Raw genomic sequence first — 24,058 nt, 5'->3', positions numbered from 1 at the left:
TAAAAATGGTCACAAGGAAATGTCAAAAATTCAAGCTGGATTCAGAAAAGGATGTGGAACGAGGGATATAATTTCTGATGTCAGCTGGATCTTGGCTAAAAGCAGAGAATATCAGAGAGATGTTTACCTGTGTTTTATTGACTATGCAAAGGCATTTAACTGTGTGGATCATAACAAATTATGGATAACATTACAAAGAATGGAAATTCCAGAACACTTAACTGTGTTCATGAGGAACTTATACTTAGACCAAGAGGCAGTCGTTCGAACAGAACAAGGGATACTGTGTGGTTTAAAGTGAGGAAAGGTGTGCGTCGGAGTTGTATCCTTTTGCCATAGTTATTCAATCTGTATGCTGAGCAAATAATATGAGGAGCTGGGAAGAGGATGTCCTGATGGAAGAACTGTATCCTGAGTGTTCTTGAGTCTGAATTATAACTGTTATTTCACTCATAAAGCTCATAATTGTGAGTATTGTCTGTGAGTTCTGTGTGGCCATCGCAATGAACTGTTGAACCCAGCAGAGAAGTACAGAGTGCTGTGGGAAGCATCGTTGGTGTCAGAATTGGTAAAGATGGCGGAGAGAGGAGGCATGTCTGACCTCTGCCTCACAGGAATCAGCTTTGGGCTGTTGATCTTGATTCTCTTTCCCCCTTGTGAAGTTAGAAGAGGTCAGACAGTGCCCCCATGCCATTTTTATAGAAAGCTTCTCATTTTTCTTCAAAGTTCAACTCTAATAAGTCTCCTTGATTAAACAGAGGAGAAAATAAAATCATTACTGAAAGGAGGAACTAGAATGTTATCCAAACATCTGGCAGAGTTACCCAAAGCATTTCACAATAGATTATTGTTTTCTACTTGACTATTATTTAAGATGGAGTCCCTGGATGGCACAAATGGCCAAGCACTAAACTACTAGCCAAAATGTTGGCAAATCAAACCCACCAAGAGGAGCCTCAGAAGACAGGCCTGGTGATGTGCTTCCAAAAGGTCACAGCCCTGAAAATCCTTTAGAGCAGTTCTACTGTGCACACATGGGGTTGTCATGAGCCAGAATTGGCTCGATGGCAACTCATAACAACAATTATTTAAGATACTTTTGAAAGAAAACGAAGTACTAAGAAGCTAACTTTTTTTTTTCTAAAGAATGCACCTCTTTACTTACCATCTTCTGCTAAGATCTTGGCTGCATCTTTATCCTCTTCCCACTTCCCAGTCACGAAGCAATCTCTGATGCTGTTCATAACCTTACATAGAAAATTCAGCCCTTAGATGACATGCTCCAATCATTCAATAAAAAAACTGCTATTAAGAAAACAGCAATAGGCTATAACTTGCCTTTAAATACTTCTCAAGCCACAACAGTCTCATTTCAAAGCGGGCCTATGATAATAATTTGACCTTTGATGCACATAGTATGAATAATGGAAAAAAACTCATAACGTTAAAGAGTGAATACGGAAAGTATTATTAGCCAATGACCTCATAAGTAAACAAATATTTACTGATTCAACTGATTTTCAAAGTTCATTAATGTTTCAAAGGCAATGTAGTTAGATAGCAATTTTACTATTATTTTTTTTTAGATAGCAATTTTAAAAAGGTGCTCTTGCTATTTGTTAATCCAAACTTATCACAGCTGTTTGAAAATATAATTCCTTGGACCGTTAAATAATTCTGCCAAAGACAGAATGTCTTGTATGAGCACAGTACGGTGCGAAGAATACTGGATCAGGTTTCTAGTTCCAGACCTGCCAGACCATCTGATACACACATGTAATTGATGCTGGGTACACCACCCAAATAGAGAATAAAACCTTGTATACAACTCTGTATCTCAGAGTGTTTTCTGGGGAACCTGACCTAAGATAAAACATGTCATTTATTCCAAAGGCCTTAAAAATTACACATTTTATACAAATCTTCACACAGGTCCTCTTCACATTTTGTTCATGACTCATGTTTCTCACACAGACCCTCACTCAAACCGTAGCCCTGAAGTGCTTATTAGCCACACTGGACAGCTTAGATAAAGTACATTTCTATCATCACAGAAAATCCCACTGATACTGCTCTGAACCAGTTTACAGGAAATACAGAAGAGAAAGGAAGATAATAAACTGCACATGTGGATACAATTCACAAAATCCAGAATATGAGAAACTCTACATATCAAATATTTGGTCCTTAAATAAATAAAAGATAAGAAAAAAAGAACGGGGGAAGGGGAAGATTATAGATTAAGAGATTTAAACGGCATATCAGAAAAACAAAAATAATAATCAGGTAAAATTAAGCAATGGTGTTTAGGGATGCACACTCGGCAGATAAAATTATGAAGAGAAGTCAGAAATGATCACCAGAAGAGTCTGTAGAGCAGTTACTTCCACATGAAGGGAGACACAGCAGCACAGTTTTATTTAGTGACCTGAGTGGTAGTTACGGGGGTATTCATCTTCTAATTCATTAAGTTAAACAACTGTTTTTATATGGTTTTATTTGTATTAAATTTTACCATAAAAAAATGATTATGTGAAATCTCATAAAGTATGTAAGTGTTACTCAAACAAAAAACAAACCCTTTGCCCTCGAGTTGATTTTGACTCACAGTGACCCTAGAGGACAGAGCAGAACTGCCCCATAGGGTTTCCAAGGAGTGGCTGGTGGATTTGAACTGCCAACCTTTTGGTTAGCAGCCAAACACTTAACCACTGTGCCACCAGGGCTCCAACTGTTACCCAGTGAATTAAAATAGGTAACGTGATAGTGATTAGGCCCCTCTTCGGAGTGACATTTAAGCTAAACTCTGAATGACAAAAAGCAAGCCTTGGGTAGATCAGAAGAAAATTTCAGAAAAGAAAGCAGAGGAGCAAACTGTCTAAGACGGGATGAAGTAAACTGGAGAACTAAATTAATTCCAGTGTAACTAGAGGATGGTAAGCTGGGGGAAGAAAATTTACCAGTGTCATGGATTTCTGTCTGCTCACAAAGAGCAGAACTATAAATATTACTCATAAATATTAGGTATATCCTAATTTTAAAACATAAAATATTTCAAATGTATAAAAACTTATGTGAAATGCTTCCAAATAAAGATTAACATTACTGCACACACTAAACACAAACATTTTCCTTTTCTCTATAACACATGCACATGATCTGATTGATTAAACCCACGTTAGCATACATGAAACATCCACTCCAATATCTGAGAAAAAGTTTTGTTATCTCACGAAAATAAGAAGCCACTAAGAGGCGAGCAATACTGAATGAAATCAGATAATTCTCTTTTAAAACAATTCCTTAATTGTCTCATAAGTTAAAATATACCTTACCAGCCTTACCTCCTCTAAATCCCAATCGTGGGGTGCCTCCACAAGAAATTTAGAGCAATCCAAAGAGTCAGCCTTGTGCTTACATTCTCTGTCAGGCTGGCTGATGTGAAACAAGCCTCCAATTTCTTCTCTGGGGTCACCACCATCTTCTTCATTATCCTCTGTCACTAAAGAGACCACCATGATGGAAAGTGAGAATAAATAAATAAATAATCCTCCAGAATTCATCATCTTCAAGCAGTCAGGCCAAAAGTTCAGAACTTAGGGGTCTGTGGTAGCTACGGCAATGGTCCCAAGCGAGACAGCCAGAGAGCCACGGGCAGAGAAAGGCCAGGAAACTATTGCCTGGCTTTTGCCTGGAGGACTCTTGCCCTCCTGCAAAGCAGCAACAGAGGGTTCACTGAGGAGTGAGAATATTTGGGGTATGAGGGGAGACGTTTAGAAGCAGAGCTTCAAATTTATTAGAGTTTCTCCTTAAGAGTGTGGAGTCTCTAATCATAACAACTCTCTAATCATTACAAAGCCTGAGTGAAAACTGGCAAGGAACTAGGCTACATGCACTCAAGTCCACACCAACCCTTCAAGCCAATGCTCTTAGCTCACATGTGCTCCTTGAACCTTAGGCTAACCATGTGGTAACTGGTAAGCACAATACAAAGTTCACTGCTTTATATGTTCTATTACTGATTCATGTTCTTTCCAAAAAGAACATACAGACAAGTTTAAAAAAATATAAAATCAAAGGACAAGGGCAAAAGCAAAAACAGAACGGGCTCTCATTTTTAGAAAGGAAAAGCATTTTCAAAGGCAGAAAACATTTTTCTGGCACTAAATTCTACAAAAAATTTCTCATGAAGAACTTTATGTAGGCGATACTAAGTGACATAATGGACAGTAAGTATTCTCATCACAAGTTTTATGGCACAGGGAGGCAGTGCAGGATGGTGAAGTGAATGCACACTGCCATCTACTCCCCCAGAAACTAACTCACAGAACAACGAATACAAACAAACACAGACTGAGACCTCAGAACTCCAGAAGAAGGGGAAGGGAGGAATGGGATCAGCACAGAAACTGAGAGATCACACTCACTAACATCAGGAGAGCAAGCTCACTGTGGCCGTTTTGGGATGTGACTGGGTAACATCCCAAGCAGGGAACACAGAAGGGGAGCTTACCTAAGGAAGCTCTAGCCTGATTTTTTTTTTAAGGCGGCACAAATTGGTGGTGGGAGTTCACAGGCCGTGCAAGTGGTAGGGGCGAAGGAAGACCTTAACGCTGCATGAGAGTACTGTTGAACTTTGCTGAGGCCAGGAACAAAGAGACACTAGGACCTGGAAGAGCCACAAGGGCAACAGGGTGAGGAGGAAGGTCCAGACTGAGAGGCAAGCAGGAGGCTGCCCCAGCAAGACTCCTTGGATATAGTGAGTATACCAATGAAGGGGCTCCAGTGAGGAAAAGACTGAAAAAAACCTCTTACCCTTCACCACAGTAAAGTAGATCTCTACAGCACATACCACCTGAGGCATCCAGCCGACCTCCGCTCCTCGCATGCGTACAGAATCCCAGAGACCAAGCATACAGATCTCTTACATCTACTCCTTGGGTAGGGGTCGGGTGGGGTGAGGGGAAGACCTAAAGATAAGAATGCCATCTCCTGGTTCACAGGGGAAGATACCAAACCTGCTGTCTCTGAGATTCTGTCTAACAGGGAACCTGCAGGGCTGAGGCATTAGGTAGGCCTCCTGGAGTTCCTACACGAGTGAATCTTTGAGGGAGACATCTGCCATATCTTTCTCCTGTACAGTGGCTGGGTGCAAGCCCCAGGCTTTTCACTGGCAACCGGACAATTAGATGCTCTTCCAGCAGGGCAACCAAACAGAAAAAGTTTCCACAATAAACAGAATAAAAAAATTAAAGAGAAGATAACAAAATGGCTCAAGTTCAACAAAAAATGATAAAATCACAAAAGCGAAAGAAAGGGAACGCTCAAAAGCAAAACATGAAGAGGAAATCTCTCTTATGGAGGCCAGAATAATGCAAAGAATTGATAATTTTCAGACTATGGTGCTAAAATATGTTTAAAGAAAGTAAAAAAACACACAGAAAACAAATTAATGGGGTTCAGGAAACAAATGGAATTGAGCAACAAAATGAAAGATTCAACAAGGAATTTGAACACATACCAAAAAAATAAAATAAATAAAGAGAGAACTATTGAAACAGAAGAATAAAACATCTGAATTAGAAATAACAAAATAAACACTCAACAAGAGAGTAGAACACTCAGAAGCATATCTGAATTAGTCTCACGGGAAACAAGAAAAGAGCAAAGAACAAACAAACCCAAAAAGAAATGTAGGATTCAATTAAGAAATTAACAATAGAAATACTGGAATCCCAGAACACCACAACAACAATAAAGGCATAGAAACAATTTTCCAAGAGATAATCAGGAGAATTTCCTAGATATGAGCAGAAAAACAAGCCTGCAAATACAGGAAACTACACGAACTTCAATCAGAAGAGACACCAAAAAATCAACTCCGTGACAATAAAATTATTGAAAGCCAAAGACGAGAGAATTTTGAAAGCAGCAAAAGAAAAAAGCAATTTAAAATACCAAGGTTCTTTCATAAGAATCACTACAGATTTCTCCCCAGAAACTCTAGAGGCCAGAAGACAATGGAGCGGCATATATAGAATACTAAAGCAAAAGCACTGCCAACCAAGAATACTTTACCCAGCAAAGCTGTCATTCAAAAACGAGGGGGTAATCAAGACATTCCCAAACAAACAGAAGCTCTGGGAATTTGCCACGATCAGACCAGATTTGCAAGTTTTACTCAAGAGAGTACTCCAAATGGAAAGGAAAGAACATTAACAAATAAGTACAAACTAAGCTTACCAAATATATACTAAACCTACCAAATACAGGTTATATATTGCTGTTAATGGAGACACACCAACAGAAATAGGGGAGGGAGGGGCATATCAGGAATAGCTTTATTATGCTAAGGTTGTATGTTAACAGTTGTTCATATGCTAGATGCTGTAGTAATTGTAAATCAAGCAAAATAACATATGTGGTAACCACTAAGAAATCACTAAGAAGAAACACTCAGGAGAAAAGAAGCAAGTTAAAAGGCTCATCACAAGAAAGCACCCAAATATAAACAAAAACAGAACTATTAATATAATAAACAAGATACAAAACACTAAAAAAAAAAAAGAAAAAGTAACAAGATGAGTGAAGTAGACAATTCATTTTCTCAAAATAACCTTAAATGCAAACGGTCTAAAAGCCCCATGCAAAAGACAGAGAGTGACAGAATGGATAAAAAAAAAAAAAAAAAAAAAAAACCACAATCCATTCTTTTGCTGTCTATAAGAAACCCACCTTAGACACAAGGACACAAACAGACTGAAAACAAAAAGATGGAGAAAAATATTCAATGCAATCAGTAAACAAAAAAGAGTAGGAGTGGCCATACTATTGCTAGATTGTTTTAGTTATCTAGTGCTGCTATAACAGAAATACCACAAGTGGATGGCTTTAACAAACAGAAATTTATTCTCTCACAGTCTAGGAGGCTAGAAGTCCAAATTCAGGGTGCCACCTCCTGGGGAATGCTTTCTCTCTCTGTTGGCTCCGAGGGAAGGTCCTTGTCCTCAAACTTCCCCTGGTCTAGGAGATGCTCAGTGCAGGGACCCTTTCTTGGTGGCATGAGGTACCACTCCTCTCTGCTCACTTCTCTCTTTTATATTTCAAAAGATATTGACTCAAGAAACAACATAATCCTGTAGATTGAGTCCTGCCTCATTAATATAACTGCCTCTAATCCTGTCTCATGAACATCATAGAGGTTAGGATTTACAATATATAGGATAATCATATCAGAACACAAAATGGTGGGCAAACACACAATGCTGGGAATCACAGCTTAGTCAAGTTGATACACATTTTGAAGGGACACAATTCAGTGTCTATAACACCGATAAAATACACTTTAAATCAAAATCTGTTACAAGACAAAAACTAATTCAAAATGGATCAAAGACGTAAAAATAAAACCAAAACCTATAAAGATCATATAAGAAAAAATAGGATCAACACTAAAGGCCCTAATACACGGCATTAACAGGATACAAACCATAACTAACAACACACAAACTCCAGTAGATAAGCTAGATAACTGGGATCTTCTAAAAATTAAAAACTTATGTTCATCAGAAGACTTCACCAAAAAGTAAAAAGAGAAACTACAGACTGGGAAAAAATTGGGGGCTATGACAAATCTGACAAACATGTAATCTCTAAAATCTACAGGAAAACCCAACACCTCTACAACAAAAAGACAAATAATCCAATTAAAATATAAGCAAAGGAAATGAACAGACACTTCAACAGAGAAGACATTCAAGCGGGTAACAGACACATGAGGAAATGCTTGCCATCACTAGCTGTTAGACAAATGCAAATCAAAATCACAATTAGATACCATCTCATCCCGGCATTATTGGCACAAATAAAAAAAAAAAAAGAAAATAACAAATATTGGAGAGGTTGCATGGAGGTTTGAACTCTTATGTACTGATGACGGGAATGCAAAATGGTACAATCATTTTGGAAAACGATACGGTGCTTTCTTAGAAAGCTAGAAACAGAAATACCATATGATCCAGCAATCCCACTCCTAGGAATATATCCTAGGGAAATAAGAGCTGTCACATGAATAGACATATACACACCCATGTTCACTGAGCATTGTTCACAATAGCAAAAAGAAACAACTTAGATACTCATCAATAGATGAATGCATAAACAAATTATGGTACATACACACAATGGAGTACAATGCAACAATAAAGATTAACAATCAGTTTGCAAAGCATCTCACAACATGGATGAATGTGGAGGGCATTATGCTGAATGAAATAAGCGAATCACAAAAGTGCAAACATTGTATGAGACCACTACTATAAAATCTCATGAAAAGGTTTACACACAAAAAGAAACAATCTTTGATGGTTATGAGGGATGGGAGGGGTGGGGATGGAAAAACATTAAATAGACAATAGATAAGTGATAACTTTGGTGAAGGGTAAGATAGTACACAATACTGGGGAAGCCAGCACATCTTGACCAAGGCAAAGTCATGGACGTTCCATAGACACATCCAAACTCCCTGAGGGACCAAACTGCTGGGCTGAGGGCTGTGGGGACCATGGTCTTGGGGAGCATCTAGCTCAATTGGCATAACATAGTTTATAAAGAAAATGTTCTACATTCTACTTGGTGAGTAGCATCTGGGGTCTTAAAAGCCTGTGGGCAGCCATCTAAGACACTCCACTGGTATCACCCCCTCGAAAGCAAGAAAGAAGGAAGAAAACTAAAGATACAACAGAAAGACTAGTCCAAAGGACTAATGGACCACATCTACCATGGCTTTCACCAGACTGAGTCCAGCACAACCAGATGGTGCTGGGCTACCACCATTGACTGCTCTGACAGGGACCACAAATAGAAGGTCCTGGACAGAGCTAGAGAAAAATGTAGAACAAAATTCTAACTCACAAAAAAGACCAGACTTACTGGCCTGACAGAGACTGGAGAAACCCTGAGAGTATGGCCCCCAGACACCCTTTTAGCTCAGTAATGAAGTCACTCCTGAAGTTCACCCTTTAGTCAAAGAAGAGACAGGCCTATAAAACAAAACAAGACTAAAGGGGCACAGGGGCAAGGACAAGAAGGCAGGAGGGGACAGAAAGCTGGTAATAGGGAACCCAAGGTCGAGAAGGGAGAGTGTTAACATGTCCTGGGGTTGGTAACAAATGTCATAAAACAATATGTGTATTAACTGTTTAATGAGAAGTTAATTTGTTCTGTACACATTCATCTAAAGCACAATAATTAACAAAAAATAAAAAGAAGAAAGCAAAATCAAAACATCAGCTCCACAACTCAAACAAACAGAGGACAGCGAAAGAAGCCCACAGGCACCAGAAGAAAAAAATGAAATTCGTTACAAGAGATAAAGAGGGATGTTACATAATAATAAAAGGGTCAATTCAACAAGAAGACTTAACAATTATAAATATATATGTACCTAATGGCAATGCACTATAATATATGAAACAAATTCTGACTATTATGAAAGGAGAAATTGACAATTCCACAATAATAGTAGGGGACTGCAACATACCACTTTCAATTACGGACAGAACAACTAAAAAGAAAATCACTAAAGACACTGAGAACTTAACTAAAACCATAAGCCAATTGGACCTAACAGACAGAACACTCTACCTAACATCAGAAAAAATACATATTCTTCTCCAGTGCACACGCATCATTTTTCCAGAAGAGACAATACAACTCTCAATAAATTGAAAAAGACTGAAATCATACAAAGCATCTACTTGCACCATAACCGTATGAAACTGGAAAACAACAACAGGGTAAACAAGGGGAAAAAATAATTACATGGAAGCTAAATAATACACTACTGAAAAATTACGGGGTTATACAAGAAATCAGAAGTGAAACTTAAAAATTTCTAGAATCAAACAAAAATGAAAACACAACATATTAAAACCTTTGGGACACAAAAGCAGTCCTCAGAGAAAATTTATAGCAAGAAATGCCTACGTTAAACAAGAAGATCCAAAATCACTAACTTAAACTGACAACTTGAACAAAGAGAAAAGGAGGAGCAAAAGAAGTCAAAATCAAACAGAAAAAAAAAAAAGTAATAATAATAAAAATCAGGGCAGAAATAAATGAATGAGGAAATAGAAAAACAGTTGAAAGAATTAACAAAACCAGAAGCTGGTTCTTTGAAAGGACCAACAAAATAGCCACACCACTAGCTAGACTGACAAAAGAAAAAATCCAGAAGACACAAATAACTAAATTTAAGAAATGAAATTGGTGACACAACCAATCCATCAGAGATAAAGAAGACCATAACCTATTACTATGAAAAATTATACTACAACGTATTTGAAAACCTAGAGGAAATGGACAAATTCCTAGAAACACATTACCTACCCAAATTATCACAAATAGAGGTAGAAAACTTAAACAGACCCATCACAAAAGCAGAGACTGAGATGTCATCAAAAAACTACCAACAAAAAATCCTCTAGGACCAGATAGCTACACCAGAGAATTCTATCAAACATTCAGAGTAGAGTTGACACCGAACCTACTCAATCTCTTCAAAACATAGAAGAGGAAGGAATACTACTGGACTCCCTCTATGAAGCCAGCATAACCCTGATACCAGGCAACGACATAAAAAAAATTTATGGAATAAAACTACTTCATTTAACTGATTTAACTGATTTTTGGTGTTTATGAGCTAATGATTAAAAAATCTGCCAAATATAAAATGTAACAGCCAGGAACATCTTCTAGATATATAAAGTAGCACCCAAATCCTCCAACCAATTTCCTCATCTCCTTTTCAGAAAATGATATAAGAAACTAAAATGTTTCTAGCTCTGAACCAAAACCCTTTTACCTGTCCCATAAATAAGCTTTCGAAGGTTTGGAGTTGCTTGTTGCTGCCTCAGAAAGGCCTCAGCTGCCTTCCTAGACAGGTCTTCCTTCCACTTGAGGGTACCTGAAAGGACCAATGTCAACGTCCTAGTTAAGTTTTGTATGTGCCCTCCCCTTCAAGCTCACTGTTTATTCACTTTTATGAGATGCAATACTTGAACAGTTATCAAAATCTCCAGAACAAACCCCCAAATGTAGCCATTCTATTTATAGTAACATTCTCAATGCCAAGTTGATAAAAGTAGCCAGTTCAATTTAAACGTACCTGACGTTTCTGTGGAATAGTTATTTTCTTCCTTATAATCTTCCTCCTCTTTGAATAAATCTTCTACATCACTGGTCTCACCAATTATGTTCTCTGGCCCCAGTTTCCGACCACCGCCCTCTTGAGAAGGCTTTGGAAGCTTTTTCCTAACCTCTTCATTTTCTGTGTCCTCTTCCTCTGAACTGAGAGAGGAGCTTTCTTCAGATTCATCTTCAGATGCAAATGCCTCTTCAGCTATGCAATGACCTGAATCTGAAATGGTGACAATTGCTTTTTTCATTGTCAAAGATATCTCTTGATTCAACCTGTCACTCAAACCATTAACTCCTGATAGTCGTGATTTACCACCTTCTCCAACAGCCTTAGAGTCTAAAATATCACTCTCTGCTTCTGCAGTAGAGTCCTCCTCTTCTTCACTGCTCCCACTGGCTTTCTCAGCTTCCTCTTCATCCCCTGAGCTCCTCTCAAGATCATCATCGCTATCAGCAAATACTGGCAAATCCACCTCAATATCTTCTTCCATCTCCTCAAGCTTCTGCCGTCTGATACCCTCAACAGTCATGTGCTCTTTATCAATCATTTCATTGTCTTCCTCCTCTTCTGTTTCATCAACACTAGAGCCATTTTCCAAACTGTCACCTTCAGACATTTGTGCATCATCTTCGTCATCACTATCTCCAGACTCATCTTCTTTATCTCCAAAAATGGCCTTCCGACGCACTCGACCAGTTAGCAAATCCACTTGCTTTTCCTCTTTTGGCATCTGAAGCCTATATGACACCAAGTAAACGCAAAATAACTTAATTTGTAAAATAGTCGGCTAAACCAGATATGGCAGTATAGTCAATGAAAATGCAAAGAAATAGGAAAAATGTCAAGGAATGGTATACAATGACATTGAACAGAAAGGAACGGTTTGATAAACCCAGTAAAACCTAAGTAAGGAGGAGCCTGTGTAAGGTGGAAACCTGTCAGAGAAGGAAAACTCAACCATTTTCCACTAAAACCAGTGATAGCAAAGGCAGAAAACTTGCAAGACCCAGAAAAATGAGATAGTCCCATCGAGTTCTGGCTCTCACAGGTTTCACTGTATTAGAATAGTTAATAAGCAAACTCATGCAGTTTCCCAACACCCCACTTCGAAAGAACTTACTGAGAATAAAGAGATAACTTTAAAAAAAATTAATTTTAAGAAGAAACTGCCCAAATTCTTGTTCAAAAGAGAAGTGGATGTTTAGCAGATCGTTTAGAAGACTAATTAATTTCCAAGCTTGAAACAGATGATCCTTAGAGAAACAGCTGATTCTAGGTCCAAGGCAGGGAATGTACAAGGTAAGCTTGGACAATATTGTTGTGTCAGAAAGCAAGAAAGTGCTCAAAGACTAAGAGGGATGTGCAAAGGGCCATAGGAGACAGACTGAAGGGCTCCCATGGCCAAATCTGTGACAACATAGGCATCAGAAAGAATAATGATAGTAATGGATAACATATGGAATAAAAAGAAAATCCATTCATTAACAATGATACTAAAACAAAAGAGTGAAAGTGAAGGCTCTTTTTAAAGAGAATGCTGGCTAATCAATGCAGGACTCACAGACTAAGAAAATTGTCATTTTGAAATTACCAATGCAATCAATAAATGATGCAATGATAAAGAATCACCAAGATGCTAAAACCATGGGATGAAATAAAAAACTATATGTATGAAGCTATTAATGTAATGGCATATATAAAATCATGAAATTACAAAAATACTAAAAATCTAACCATAAGAGAATGTTGGTAAGTTAAAATACTTTAATAACAATAAAATGGTGAGAGTATAAAAAGCCTAAATAGAAAAAGGATAAAGAAATAAAAATTTCCCATGCATTAAGACTGTAACCACATTGGAAAAAAGCTTTCACGCAGACAATATTGACTAGAGGAGCACTCAGTAACAAAAACAGTCAGGTAATAACAGTATGGATCATAATCATGGTGACCCTGCAGTGAACACTTTTTATCTCCCAGGCACCAGGCAAAGTAGTTTCTGCTCATTATTGCATTTCATCACCATGACTCTTATGAGATATTCAGAAATTGAGGCTTAAGGATTATTTCCCCAAACTAGTATGTTTATTGCTCTTACCTAATGTGCTATATGACCTGCTAGTCAGGGTAAGGGTAGTAGATGATATTCCCAAAATTTTTCTTCATGTTTGTATATATTTGTAATAAATTATATACCAGATAATCTTAATCATTTTTCGGACTGATTTTTACTGGGGGTCATAAATCAACACAAGCAAATGTTTAGCAAACACCCACTACGGACAAAGTATACAAATTCTCAAGCCAGACTGAAAAACAATTCACATAGTGTACGTTAGTGGAAATCTACTCGCAGGAAACACTACTACAACACACTCTAAGTAAAAATCTTAGAGGAGGGATGTGGCTCCTGGACAGCCTCTTGAACAAGCTCCTGATTCTGCCTTATTCTAGTGCTCTGGCCACCAAAAGAGCTAAGTGGCTTCAGGTTTCCTAAGAAACAAAAAGCAACCTATAGAAAAGTTTTAGTGATATTTGAGGATTATGATGCACTGGTTTTGCTAGAAAATAGCTGAGTTTTCCTTCTCTGACATTAAAAAAAGAGTCCTGAATCTTGTTTTGAGAAACCACTTAAATATATTACATACGTGAAAAGAACCCCCTGAAACACATGCACATAAAAATGAGACAAAACAGAAACGGGAATAAACTCCACCAAAATGTTACAATGACAGAATTACCGGAGCTATAATCTGTCACATCATTTTAAAATTAAAAATTAAACAATTAAAAAAGCAGACTTACCCTTGATTATCTATATCCTCTAATCCTAGTGGTTTGGAATTAGAAAAAAGTGCCACTCTACTTGAAGCCATCTTGGCATCAATAGTGGAATGGGTGGAAATGAGATTCTGGACCAGTTCATGGGTGGGCTTCACCTCATCCTGTCAAGGCAACCAAGAAAGGAAAAGTGAAGAAAGTACAAGGGATTCAATCACTTCCTCAAAATTACCTTAAACCTAATTCCTGAGAGCCTTTCTTGCTGCCTAACAAGAAAATTTTCACAACAAATACTGAAACTGATCCTCACCTTCATTAAATTATTCCTCAGTTCATGGAATAAATAACCTGTAAGTCTCAATTCTTAGCTAACTTTAGGTCCCATGCTATAGAAAGAGAATTATTAGCCCCCAAAAATCATATTTCAGAAGTCAAAGAAATAAAAATCTGGAGCCCATTTTTAAAAAAGTTTGCTACTCTTTGATTCAAAAATTTCACTTTACGGAATTTACTGCACAGTCATGTGTCACTGAATGTCCACAACATGCTCTGTGAAACAGGACACATACTAGGTGTTGTGTGAACACTTGGGTCCGCAGGGCATGGGGCTCCCGGCAGCATGGGCCGAGGGGCTGCTGTGCAGCACACAGCCTGGGCAGCTCCTGCTGCAGACGCTCAGGTGAGCACTTGGTCAGGTCCCACCCAGCACGTGGCCCTGCAGCCCTGTGAAGGTCACAGTGGGGAGGCTCTGAGCATGGGCCCAGGCAGCAGGGGAGCGGTCTCAGTGACCCAGTGCCCCCACCCCAGCCAGGCCCTATGATGCCTGCTGACCTTGGGCGCTTGGGAGCAGGATCGGGCTCCCACTCCTCCCAGTGGCAGGGGCACCTGTCCCACAGGTGGGGGTGGTGGGGCAGGCTCACTGACGAGTTGGGCTGTGGGCATCCCCCAGAGGGCACACGCCGGACCACGGATGTATATGTGGTTAGATGTTGCCTGAACAGATGTCATGCAGCGCATGACCATGCAGACAGGTACCCCAGGAGTGAGCAAAGCCTCATGCACAAGGGTGCTCACTGAGGCACTGTTCACTCCAGAGGAAACTGGAGTGAGCTCCACAGCCCTTAACAACTGGTTCAGGAAATAGGTTTTACCTACAGTTGTCAAAAAGATGAAAGCAGCTCTACCTAGCCAGAGCAATAAGGCAAGGAAAAGAAAAAAAAGGCATCCAATTGGAAAGGAAGAGGTAAAACTATCCCTATCCTCAGATAATCCAAGGAATCTACTAAAAAGCGTCTAGAACTAATAGAGAAATTTAACAAAGTTGCGCAGGATACAAGGTCAACACACAAAAATCAGTTGGGTTTCTACACACCAGCAATTTGTAGAGGAGATTAAGAAAGCAACTCCATTTATAATAGCATCTAACAGAATAAAATATCTAGGAGTAAATTTACCCAGGGATGTGAAAGACTTAAGATAATGAAAATTATAAAATAATGCTGAAAGTGACTGAAAAAAAAAAACCAAACCCGTTGCCGTCAAGTCGATTCCGACTCATATTAAATAGACGGACAGACATTCTGTGCTCATGGAAGACTTAATATAGACAAGATGTCAATACAACCCAAAGCGATTTATAGATACAATGTACTCCTGATCAAAATTCCAACAGTATTCTTCACAGAAATGGAAAAATTAATCCTCAATTCTATATGGAAAGACAAGAGACTCAAGATAGCCAAAGCAATCTGGAAGAAGAAAAACAAAGTAGCAGGCCTCACACTTCCTGACTTTAAAATATATTACACAGCTGAAGTGATCAAAACAGCCTGGTACTGGTTTAATGACAGACACACAGACAAATGGAACAGAACTGAAAATCCAGAAATAAATCCAAACATCTATGGCCAACTGATTTTCTACAAGGGTGTCAAATCCATTCATGGTGAAGGAATAGTCTCTTCAACAAATGGTGCTGGCAAAACTGGATCTCCGCGTAGAGAAAAATAAAACAAGATCCGTACCACATACCGCAGACAAAAACTAATTCAAAATGCATCAAGGACCTACATATAAAATCTAAAGCCACGAAATTCTTGGAGCAAAGCTTTGGGACCTAATTTTTTTCAATGACAGATTATCAAACACTACAACGAACACATGTGCAACAGAAAACAAAATAGATAACCAGGACCTCATAAAAGTTAAACCACTTATGTTTATCAAAAGAATAAAGACACAACCTACGGACTGGGAAAAAATCTTTGGCAATGATATAACTGATTAGGGTCTAATATCTAAACATACAGAAAACTTCTACAACTTAACAAAAAGACAAACAACCCAATCAAAAACTGGGCAAAGGACATTATGACACTTCACCCAAAAGGATATTCAAACAGCCAACAGACACAGAAAAAGATGCTCTGTGCCACTAGCCAGCAGAGAAATGCAAATCAAAACCACAATGACATACCATTTTACTCCCACTAGAATGGCCAAGATTTTAAAAAAAAGGAAAATAACAGCTGTTGAAGAGGATGCGGAGAAACTGGAACGCTTATCCATTACTGGTGGGAATGCAAAATAGGACAGCCATTGTGGAAAACACTATGGTGGTTCCTCAAAAAACTAGAAGTAGAGCTGCCAAATGGCCCAGCAATTCCACCCTTCGGGATCTAATAGAGGTGGCATGAACACACCTAGGCACACCTATGTTCATCGAAGCACTATTCACAACAGTAAGATGATGGAAACAATCTAAGTGCCCATCAACGGATGAACGGATAAGTAAAATGTGGCACATACATATAATGGGATACTACTCAGCAATAAAGAAAAATGAGTTCCCCAAACATCTTGGAACATGGATGAACCTGGAGGACATTATGTTGAGCCAAATAAGTCAATCACAAAAACACAAATATTGTATGTTCTGGCTTTTATGAAATGACATGAACAAGTAAATATATAGAAACTAATGTTCATTAGTGGTTACCAGAGACTGGGGGGCGGAGAGGATTCATTCTCCAGATAGTAGACACTTGTTATTTTTTTTGGTGATGGAAAAAGTAACACTGAATGAGGGTAAAGGGTACACAGCTTGACGAAGGTAGATAATGTCACTAAAAAGTACATAAGAAAAAAGGACCTGTTGGTAATTGCTATGGCATATACTATTTTGAAACAACAGCAAAAACAACCAAAAAATATATGTGTTGGTATATATGTATGCAATGTACGCATGAAGGTGTGTATGTGTATCGGCGCATATATATATGTGCATACGTACGTATGTATAAAAATATATAGGTATATGCATATGTATATACATCTATATGACTATATGCACATACGACCACTCCTCACTTATCAACATGGTTAGGTTCCAAAGACCAGATCATTATGTGAAAATGGCCATTATGTGAAAATGAAGGATGACCACATCAGATCACAAAATGGAGAATAACTACATCATTACATAACTGGCAAACTACATCATTACGTAACTGCCAAACCACTGAGAATCACGACCTAGCCAAGCTGACACATAACCTTAACCATCACAACCAGCATTACTCGTGCCTCGCACCCTGCACGTTGTCATAAAAAACAGATTCTAAAAGAAATGATGAGAGTTCAGAACAAAGTCTCCCCCCCTCACCGATTCCTGAAAAACATGGCTGCCACCAAGATCAACGTAGACAGCATCTTTGTCATACAACACACCACCAACGCCAGAGAAAGGTGCATAAACCAACTTCTCTTTCTCATTTAAACAGCGCTTCTTTTGCTGTTCAGGAAGAGCACAGGGGTCTGGGAGAAAACTGACATCACTCACAGCAAAATCTCCTACACCTGGAAGACAGAACACAGGAAAAAGGCTTTAACTGACAAGCGAATTAACTGTTGGTAGAAAGACTCCAAAGTCCGAAGGCTTCAAACACATGAAAAGGGGTGCCGTTCCCCATTGGGACTGTCACATCATCAAAGAAGAGTCAACTCAACATCTTTGCTGACTGATGCATAATTGGGTTACTTTTAAACCTCCAGTAAGATGGCTCTAACTTGTTTGACCACTTCTCAGTTTTCCATGAAACCACCCCTAAAGTTGTACAAATACAGTAGTTTTACAAGAGGATACCTGGGATGTGAATTTGGCTTTTATTTTTCAAGTGCGCTCCTCTTAAGTAGCCATAAAGAGACACCTTCCGATCACACTTGATATTTGTTCGAATATCTTCTGGGTTTGTCAGATCTTCCATCCTAGAGAAACAAAAACTCAATCAAGACAGAAACGAATGCTGCAAGTTCACTGTACCTCCCTCACGTGTCAGTGCTTCATCACATTCACTCATTCACTAAGCATTTATAGGAAATACAGAAGTAAGGAAGCATAGTTCATAGTCTACCAAAGGAGAAAGAGCAGGCACATGACTCTGTCTCTCTTATGGTCTGTGGGACACACGTTCCCTAAGACCCCAGAAATAGGAAACGACTTCTACCAGGAATCAGGAGTAGAGAACATACTTAGCAAAACCTTTATGGAAAAGAGTTAATCTTTGATTTGGGTTTTTTAATGTGCCTTGGATTCTGGCAGGTGGAGAAAGGGTATTCTAGGCTGAAAAAGCAATATGAATAAAAGCACAAAGGAAGGAAAGTGCAAGGCACATGTGAGTTGAAAAAGATGGGGCCCACATCTTGTAGCCTTTTAAATGCTTTAAAATCCTCATGAGAACATTTAATACTTACTTTTGAAGGCACAGCATCTTTAAGTGACGATTCAAGAAAAGTAGATACTTTCCATCAAGTACGCTTCTACCCCCACTAATCAAACAGGCACAGAATAAGCTCTATTGTTGCTCTTTTTTTTAACCTTTTTAGCTTTAGGATATATGGGCCAGGAAGAAAAAGCTTACATTCACTTTTTACCTGTCTGCCAGGATATAAGGGTGAGAGGTTTGCCATGTGAGGGGTCTAAACTTCATAACTGTAATAAAACGGCCCAGATTATGAATTTCTTGGTTTTGATATTCTCCATGTACTATTCCAGAAAGGTAGAACAGTTTGGCACCCTAAATATTAAAAAAAAAATTAAATAAATAAGTTAAATTTCAATTAAATTCTTGTCAATACTGCACCAAAATAAAGGCCCTAAGTCAGAAACAATTCTAAGTAAGGGCTCCTTCTAGCAAGACAACTGTCTCAATGCTTCCAGAGCCTACAGGGCTTCCTTTAAGACTCATCCTGTTAGGACCAATTAGTGGCTGAGCTGCAAGTTTAGTTTCATGATTGATCACCTATGTTGATAGGACAGTGGCATCTGTCTGGAATGTTGCACAGAGAAGGGCAATGAGGCTCCTGAGCACAGAAAGAATTCTGTGACCAACTGGCCACAGCAGTATGGAGGGGAGGGAGGAGTGGCAGTATGTGTGCATTATAGTTCCTAATCCTGTAACTAGGAGAAACTTCTGATGAACTCTAAGTCATGAACCCAAAATACTTACAGCCAGACACTGCCTGGCGCTGGGGGATACAGGGACAAGTAAGACACACCAAAAGGCCCAGAATAAAGACTGTCTCGAGGGAAATATTCCAGGGACTGGAACCGATATATAAAGAAAACTCAGGAGTGAATCCTGTAGAGATATTTGTTAAACTCTCCTTCACATGATGTCTATTTGAAAAGGATTATAGTATTAGTTAGTGTTCAAAAAGTATTTCTCTTCCTACCGGGTAGACTTCTGTCCAGAATCTGTGCTTTAATCGCTTCTTTGTCTTCTTCAGTTGCTTATTATACTTGAAGGAGTCCAGGTGGGTGAGAACTCCCATGATTTTAGGGAAGCCATGTACTTGACAGATGTTCAGAAATTCAAATGTTTCCATTTCAAACCCAAAGCTGGCATCTACAAGCATCAGAACCTAAAAACAGAACAATTTCTCAAGGAAGCTACCAAAACAGACCATGTAGTCCAGGGGTCAGTAAACCACAGCCTGTGGGTCCAATCTGGCCCATCACCTGTTTTCATAACCAGTTGTACTGGAACATAGCCACATTAATTCATTTACATATTGCCTATGGCTGCTTTCACACTGCAAATGCATAGTTAAGAAGTTGCAACAGAGACCATATGACTGGCAAAGCCTGAAATATTTACTATCTGGCCCTTTACAGAAAGAGTTTGCTGACTCCTGCTGTCGACTAAACCAGATGATTACTTAGGGATCACCTTGACAAAGAAAATATCATATTCTGACATGTTCTAAAAGGCAACCATAAAATGATGCCCACCAGGACATAAACTCTTCCATTTCAAGAATTCTAACATGCGAGAAGTAACTCAGAAAATGATGGGTTCTCACTTCAGGAAATCAATGTTCTTTATTAAGGTATTTTAAAGCCAAATAATAGATCTCTAACAAGGAAACCAAATAACAGGTCTGTGAGACCCCAAAAATGGGAAGTAGTAGTAATGAATTACAAAAATATTAAAGAAGCATAGAAAACCAAACATTTTTGTTTCAATCTTCTCAAAATAACGTTTTTTGCTGGGAAGTGTGTAGGAAAACTCTTTCATATTAACTTATATCAGCTTAGAAACTACTAAAAAAAAAGAAAAAAAAGCTCCCAGTTTAGAATTGAGTCAAAGGGCTGTGACATTATGGTGAATGGTAGTCTATATGAAAACATAAACAAATAAAACAAATTTTTAATGAGAAACTAATTTGCTCTGTAAACCTTCACCTAAAGAACGATAAAAAAGGGGGGAAAAAAAAGTAATCATTGACCCAGCAATCTTATCCCTAGGAATAAAAAAAACAAAAAAACAAATTTTTAAAGTTCATGACTCTTCAAGCATGCAAAATTTCAGAGCTGATTCCTGGAGACTTCTATTCTTAAGACACTAAAGACATTACTGCTCTCATCTCTCTGTAGCTAACTAAAAATTAGAACAAAAAACAGAAACAGAAAAATCCATCCTTGATTAAACTAAGGAAAAGCCATAATCCTAAACCACAAAGTATATGAAGGTGGGCTACAGAGTGTGGTGGAAGTCAGATGCCAGGAAGCAGAGCTGCCACTGCGGACCTCAGCCAGCCAGTGAGCAGCATTCTCCATTGTAACACCGGAACAATCTGAAGACAGGCGGGCTGGTTGGTGTGGACTATCCCTACATCCCATTTGACACCAGGGAGTATCAGGCAGCAAGCAACCACCTGCAGGATCAGGGACTGGCATGCAGCCCCTCAGCTGTCAATCTTCATCAATTAAAGATAAGTGAAGCCTACATTCCTCTCCGAATACACACACGTGCACACACACCCATCTGTGTATTATGTGTGTGCCTTTACTGTGAATTAGGAGGCTTCATGATAGCCCAGAGTAATCAACATAAACAGGTTAAATAAACCATGGTGTAAACTCACAATGGAATGAACTGTTAAAAACGATGTTGAGCTTATAAATACTCATTATTTACCTGCACAATGAGGTAAATAATCCAAGCGAAAAGTTAAGCACAGAACAATGTATTTTAAAATAACAAAAGGGTGTGTGTTTATACGTTCCTTACAGTACATTTGAACACTAAACCAAGTACGTTCAATCTTCTTTAAAAATCTTAAAAAGATGTACAGAAAACGTCTCTCCTAATATGAATGTGCTTTTAAAACTGGCAAGTTTTACATAAAAGAGAAATTAATGACTATCATATGCTGAACTATTTTAACCACTCCAAATACACATAGCTTAGTAAGTTTATACTATTTTGGGTTGATAAAAACACACTTACATTTACTAATGATAGCATTACATGTTCAAAATTTATAGTATTTAGTTTTCTGATATTTAAATGGAACAGCTGTAACATCTTCATTAAATTACTTTTTACTTAATATTTTAACAGACCTCCTGGGCCAAAGGATAAAATTTATAGCTCTAGGTCAACAAACAGCTCTCCAGGAAGAACTGAATTAAAAAAGCAAGGTATCTATTACCCCACACTTCCTAATCAATATGGCTTAATTTTTTTTTCTTAAAATTTTACTTTGATTTTGCTCATTTAAAAAGTAATTAATGGAATATTAGAGATAATGAAGATTATCATTTCTATAAATGCAATCGAGTTTGCACATTTGCCACATGCTGAATTCTGTGTGGATTTTCTACTTACAAATTCTAATCACTTCTCAAGAGCAATCCATGTACTCACCTTATTATAATCATTACAAACAAAAGTTCTGGCCCCATCAAGAGCAAGGTTCCCATCCTCAGACAAGTTACTTAACTACTGGGAGCCTCAATTTCATCATACCTACTTAACTCAAAGCATGATGAGTTAAATTTGTAGAGAGCTGTTAGTACAGTGCCTAGTAAGCGTGCAAGAAATGGTACTTCACGTTGGTACATATATGTATATGTTAATGAACTTTTACAAGCTATGTTCATTAAAGGCTTTCTCCATCCTGTGGTTGCTTTTAGGGTTTAGAACACACTTGACTGTGTACGTCGCTTTATCATCATCATCCTCAATTCAGACAAATCTACTGTAGTGCTGATACTCACCATTCCTTTGATAATCGTAAATCCTTCTGCCCTTCGACGTAAGATAAATAAACTGTCACACTGCAGCCTCCATCAGAAACCCAGGCTGCCCCTATGGACTTACCAAATCCGCTACTTTAGCCAGATCAATCATCATGTTAATGTCACACCCACATTCAATAATGGTAAGTCTGCGCTTTTTACCTATAAGTGAAAAAATGAAAATCTTATTTTTAAAATTTCCTGGAAAAAAACATCTATCCATTAACTCCAAAGATGATTTTTTAACTGCATTCAGTTGTTGTCAGTCACCGTCAGGTCAATTCTGACTCAAGGTGGCCCACACGTGCAGAGCAGGACTGTTCCATAGGGTTTTCAAGGCTGTGACCTTTTGGAAGCAGATCTCCAGGCCTATCTTCTGAGATGTCTCTAGGTGGGTTTGAACCGCCAACCTTTCGGCTAGTAGTCGAGGGCTTAAATGTCTGCACCACCCAGAGATCCCCAATTGCATCCAGTAAAATACTGTATGCATTTATAGGAATATGTCAACAGTTCACAGATGAAAACTGCTAAAATAAAATAAATTCCATCTTGGTTTTCTTGCTATGTTCCTCTTAATTTTAAATTAATACAGAAAGTCTACCCAGATAATACAACTGCTCAAACAGCTAAAATTCTGGCTAGAATGGGCAGACAGAAGGCTTCATGATGACAGTGACCCTCCTGTTCAGTAGTGAGTCTATGCTTTTACCTATATCAAAGTTTACTATGTTCCCACTATAATTAAAACATCCTCAAAACTAATGAAAAAGAATGTAATTATTTCTAAATTAAGGTAAAAAGAAAAAAAGGTTAAAAAGATGAGGAATGCCTTCAAGACAAATAAAGAAAACCCTCAGCCTGACTATATTATTACTATAATAAGAGACTTCAGATTTATCATTGCCATTTTAGGAACTTGTTTCACCTTCCCTCGAGCTTAAAAAGATCACCATCTCCCATAGCAGACAAAATACCATGTAAAAAAGAGGAAAAAAAAAACTCCCTCTCACATCCACAAGAACGTGGCTTCAGGAGGGCAAGCCGCTTGCCTGGCACACAGGAGGTAGTCTGTTGTTGTTAGCTGGCATCGAGTCAGCTCCAACCCACGGCGACCTTACGTGTAACAGAACAAAATGTTGCCAGGTCCTGTGCCGTCCTCTCGATCATTGGTATGTTGGCGACCTTACGTGTAACAGAACAAAATGTTCCCAGGTCCTGTGCCATCCTCTCAATCATTGGTATGTTGGTGACGTTACATGTAACAGAACAAAATGTTCCCAGGTCCTGTGCTGTCCTCATGATCATTGGTATGTTGGTGACCTTACGTGTAACAGAACGAAATATTGCCAGGTCCTGTGCCGTCCTCATGATCATTGGTATGCTGGCGACCTTACATGTAACAGAACGAAATGTTGCCAGGTCCTGTGCCGTCCTCTCGATCATTGGTATGTTGGTGACCTTACGTGTAACAGAACGAAATGTTGCCAGGT

The 24,058-nt window shown here is 38.5% G+C and overlaps 1 protein-coding gene across 1 annotated transcript in view; it reads right to left on the bottom strand.

Moving 5' to 3' along the window:
* Nucleotides 1-24,058, bottom strand: part of BMS1 (BMS1 ribosome biogenesis factor) — an 81,910-nt gene that overhangs the window by 50,952 nt on the left and 6,900 nt on the right. Inside the window, exons 4-13 of the mRNA XM_023724844.1 lie at nucleotides 22,651-22,730; nucleotides 19,715-19,903; nucleotides 18,914-19,056; nucleotides 18,126-18,247; nucleotides 17,646-17,839; nucleotides 14,006-14,145; nucleotides 11,168-11,937; nucleotides 10,865-10,966; nucleotides 3,345-3,502; nucleotides 1,166-1,247 (exon numbers count right to left, since the gene is read on the bottom strand). Of these exons, the coding sequence (XP_023580612.1) occupies nucleotides 1,166-1,247; nucleotides 3,345-3,502; nucleotides 10,865-10,966; nucleotides 11,168-11,937; nucleotides 14,006-14,145; nucleotides 17,646-17,839; nucleotides 18,126-18,247; nucleotides 18,914-19,056; nucleotides 19,715-19,903; nucleotides 22,651-22,730 (1,980 nt within the window). The remainder of the gene's footprint in view (nucleotides 1-1,165; nucleotides 1,248-3,344; nucleotides 3,503-10,864; nucleotides 10,967-11,167; nucleotides 11,938-14,005; nucleotides 14,146-17,645; nucleotides 17,840-18,125; nucleotides 18,248-18,913; nucleotides 19,057-19,714; nucleotides 19,904-22,650; nucleotides 22,731-24,058) is intronic.

This window comes from Trichechus manatus, unplaced genomic scaffold, assembly GCF_000243295.1.
Source record: "Trichechus manatus latirostris isolate Lorelei unplaced genomic scaffold, TriManLat1.0 scaffold00265, whole genome shotgun sequence".
In the NCBI taxonomy this organism is placed as follows: Eukaryota; Metazoa; Chordata; class Mammalia; order Sirenia; family Trichechidae; genus Trichechus; species Trichechus manatus.
The sequence above is the reverse complement of the archived record's forward strand: the minus strand, read 5'-3'. Positions and strand labels throughout refer to the sequence as shown.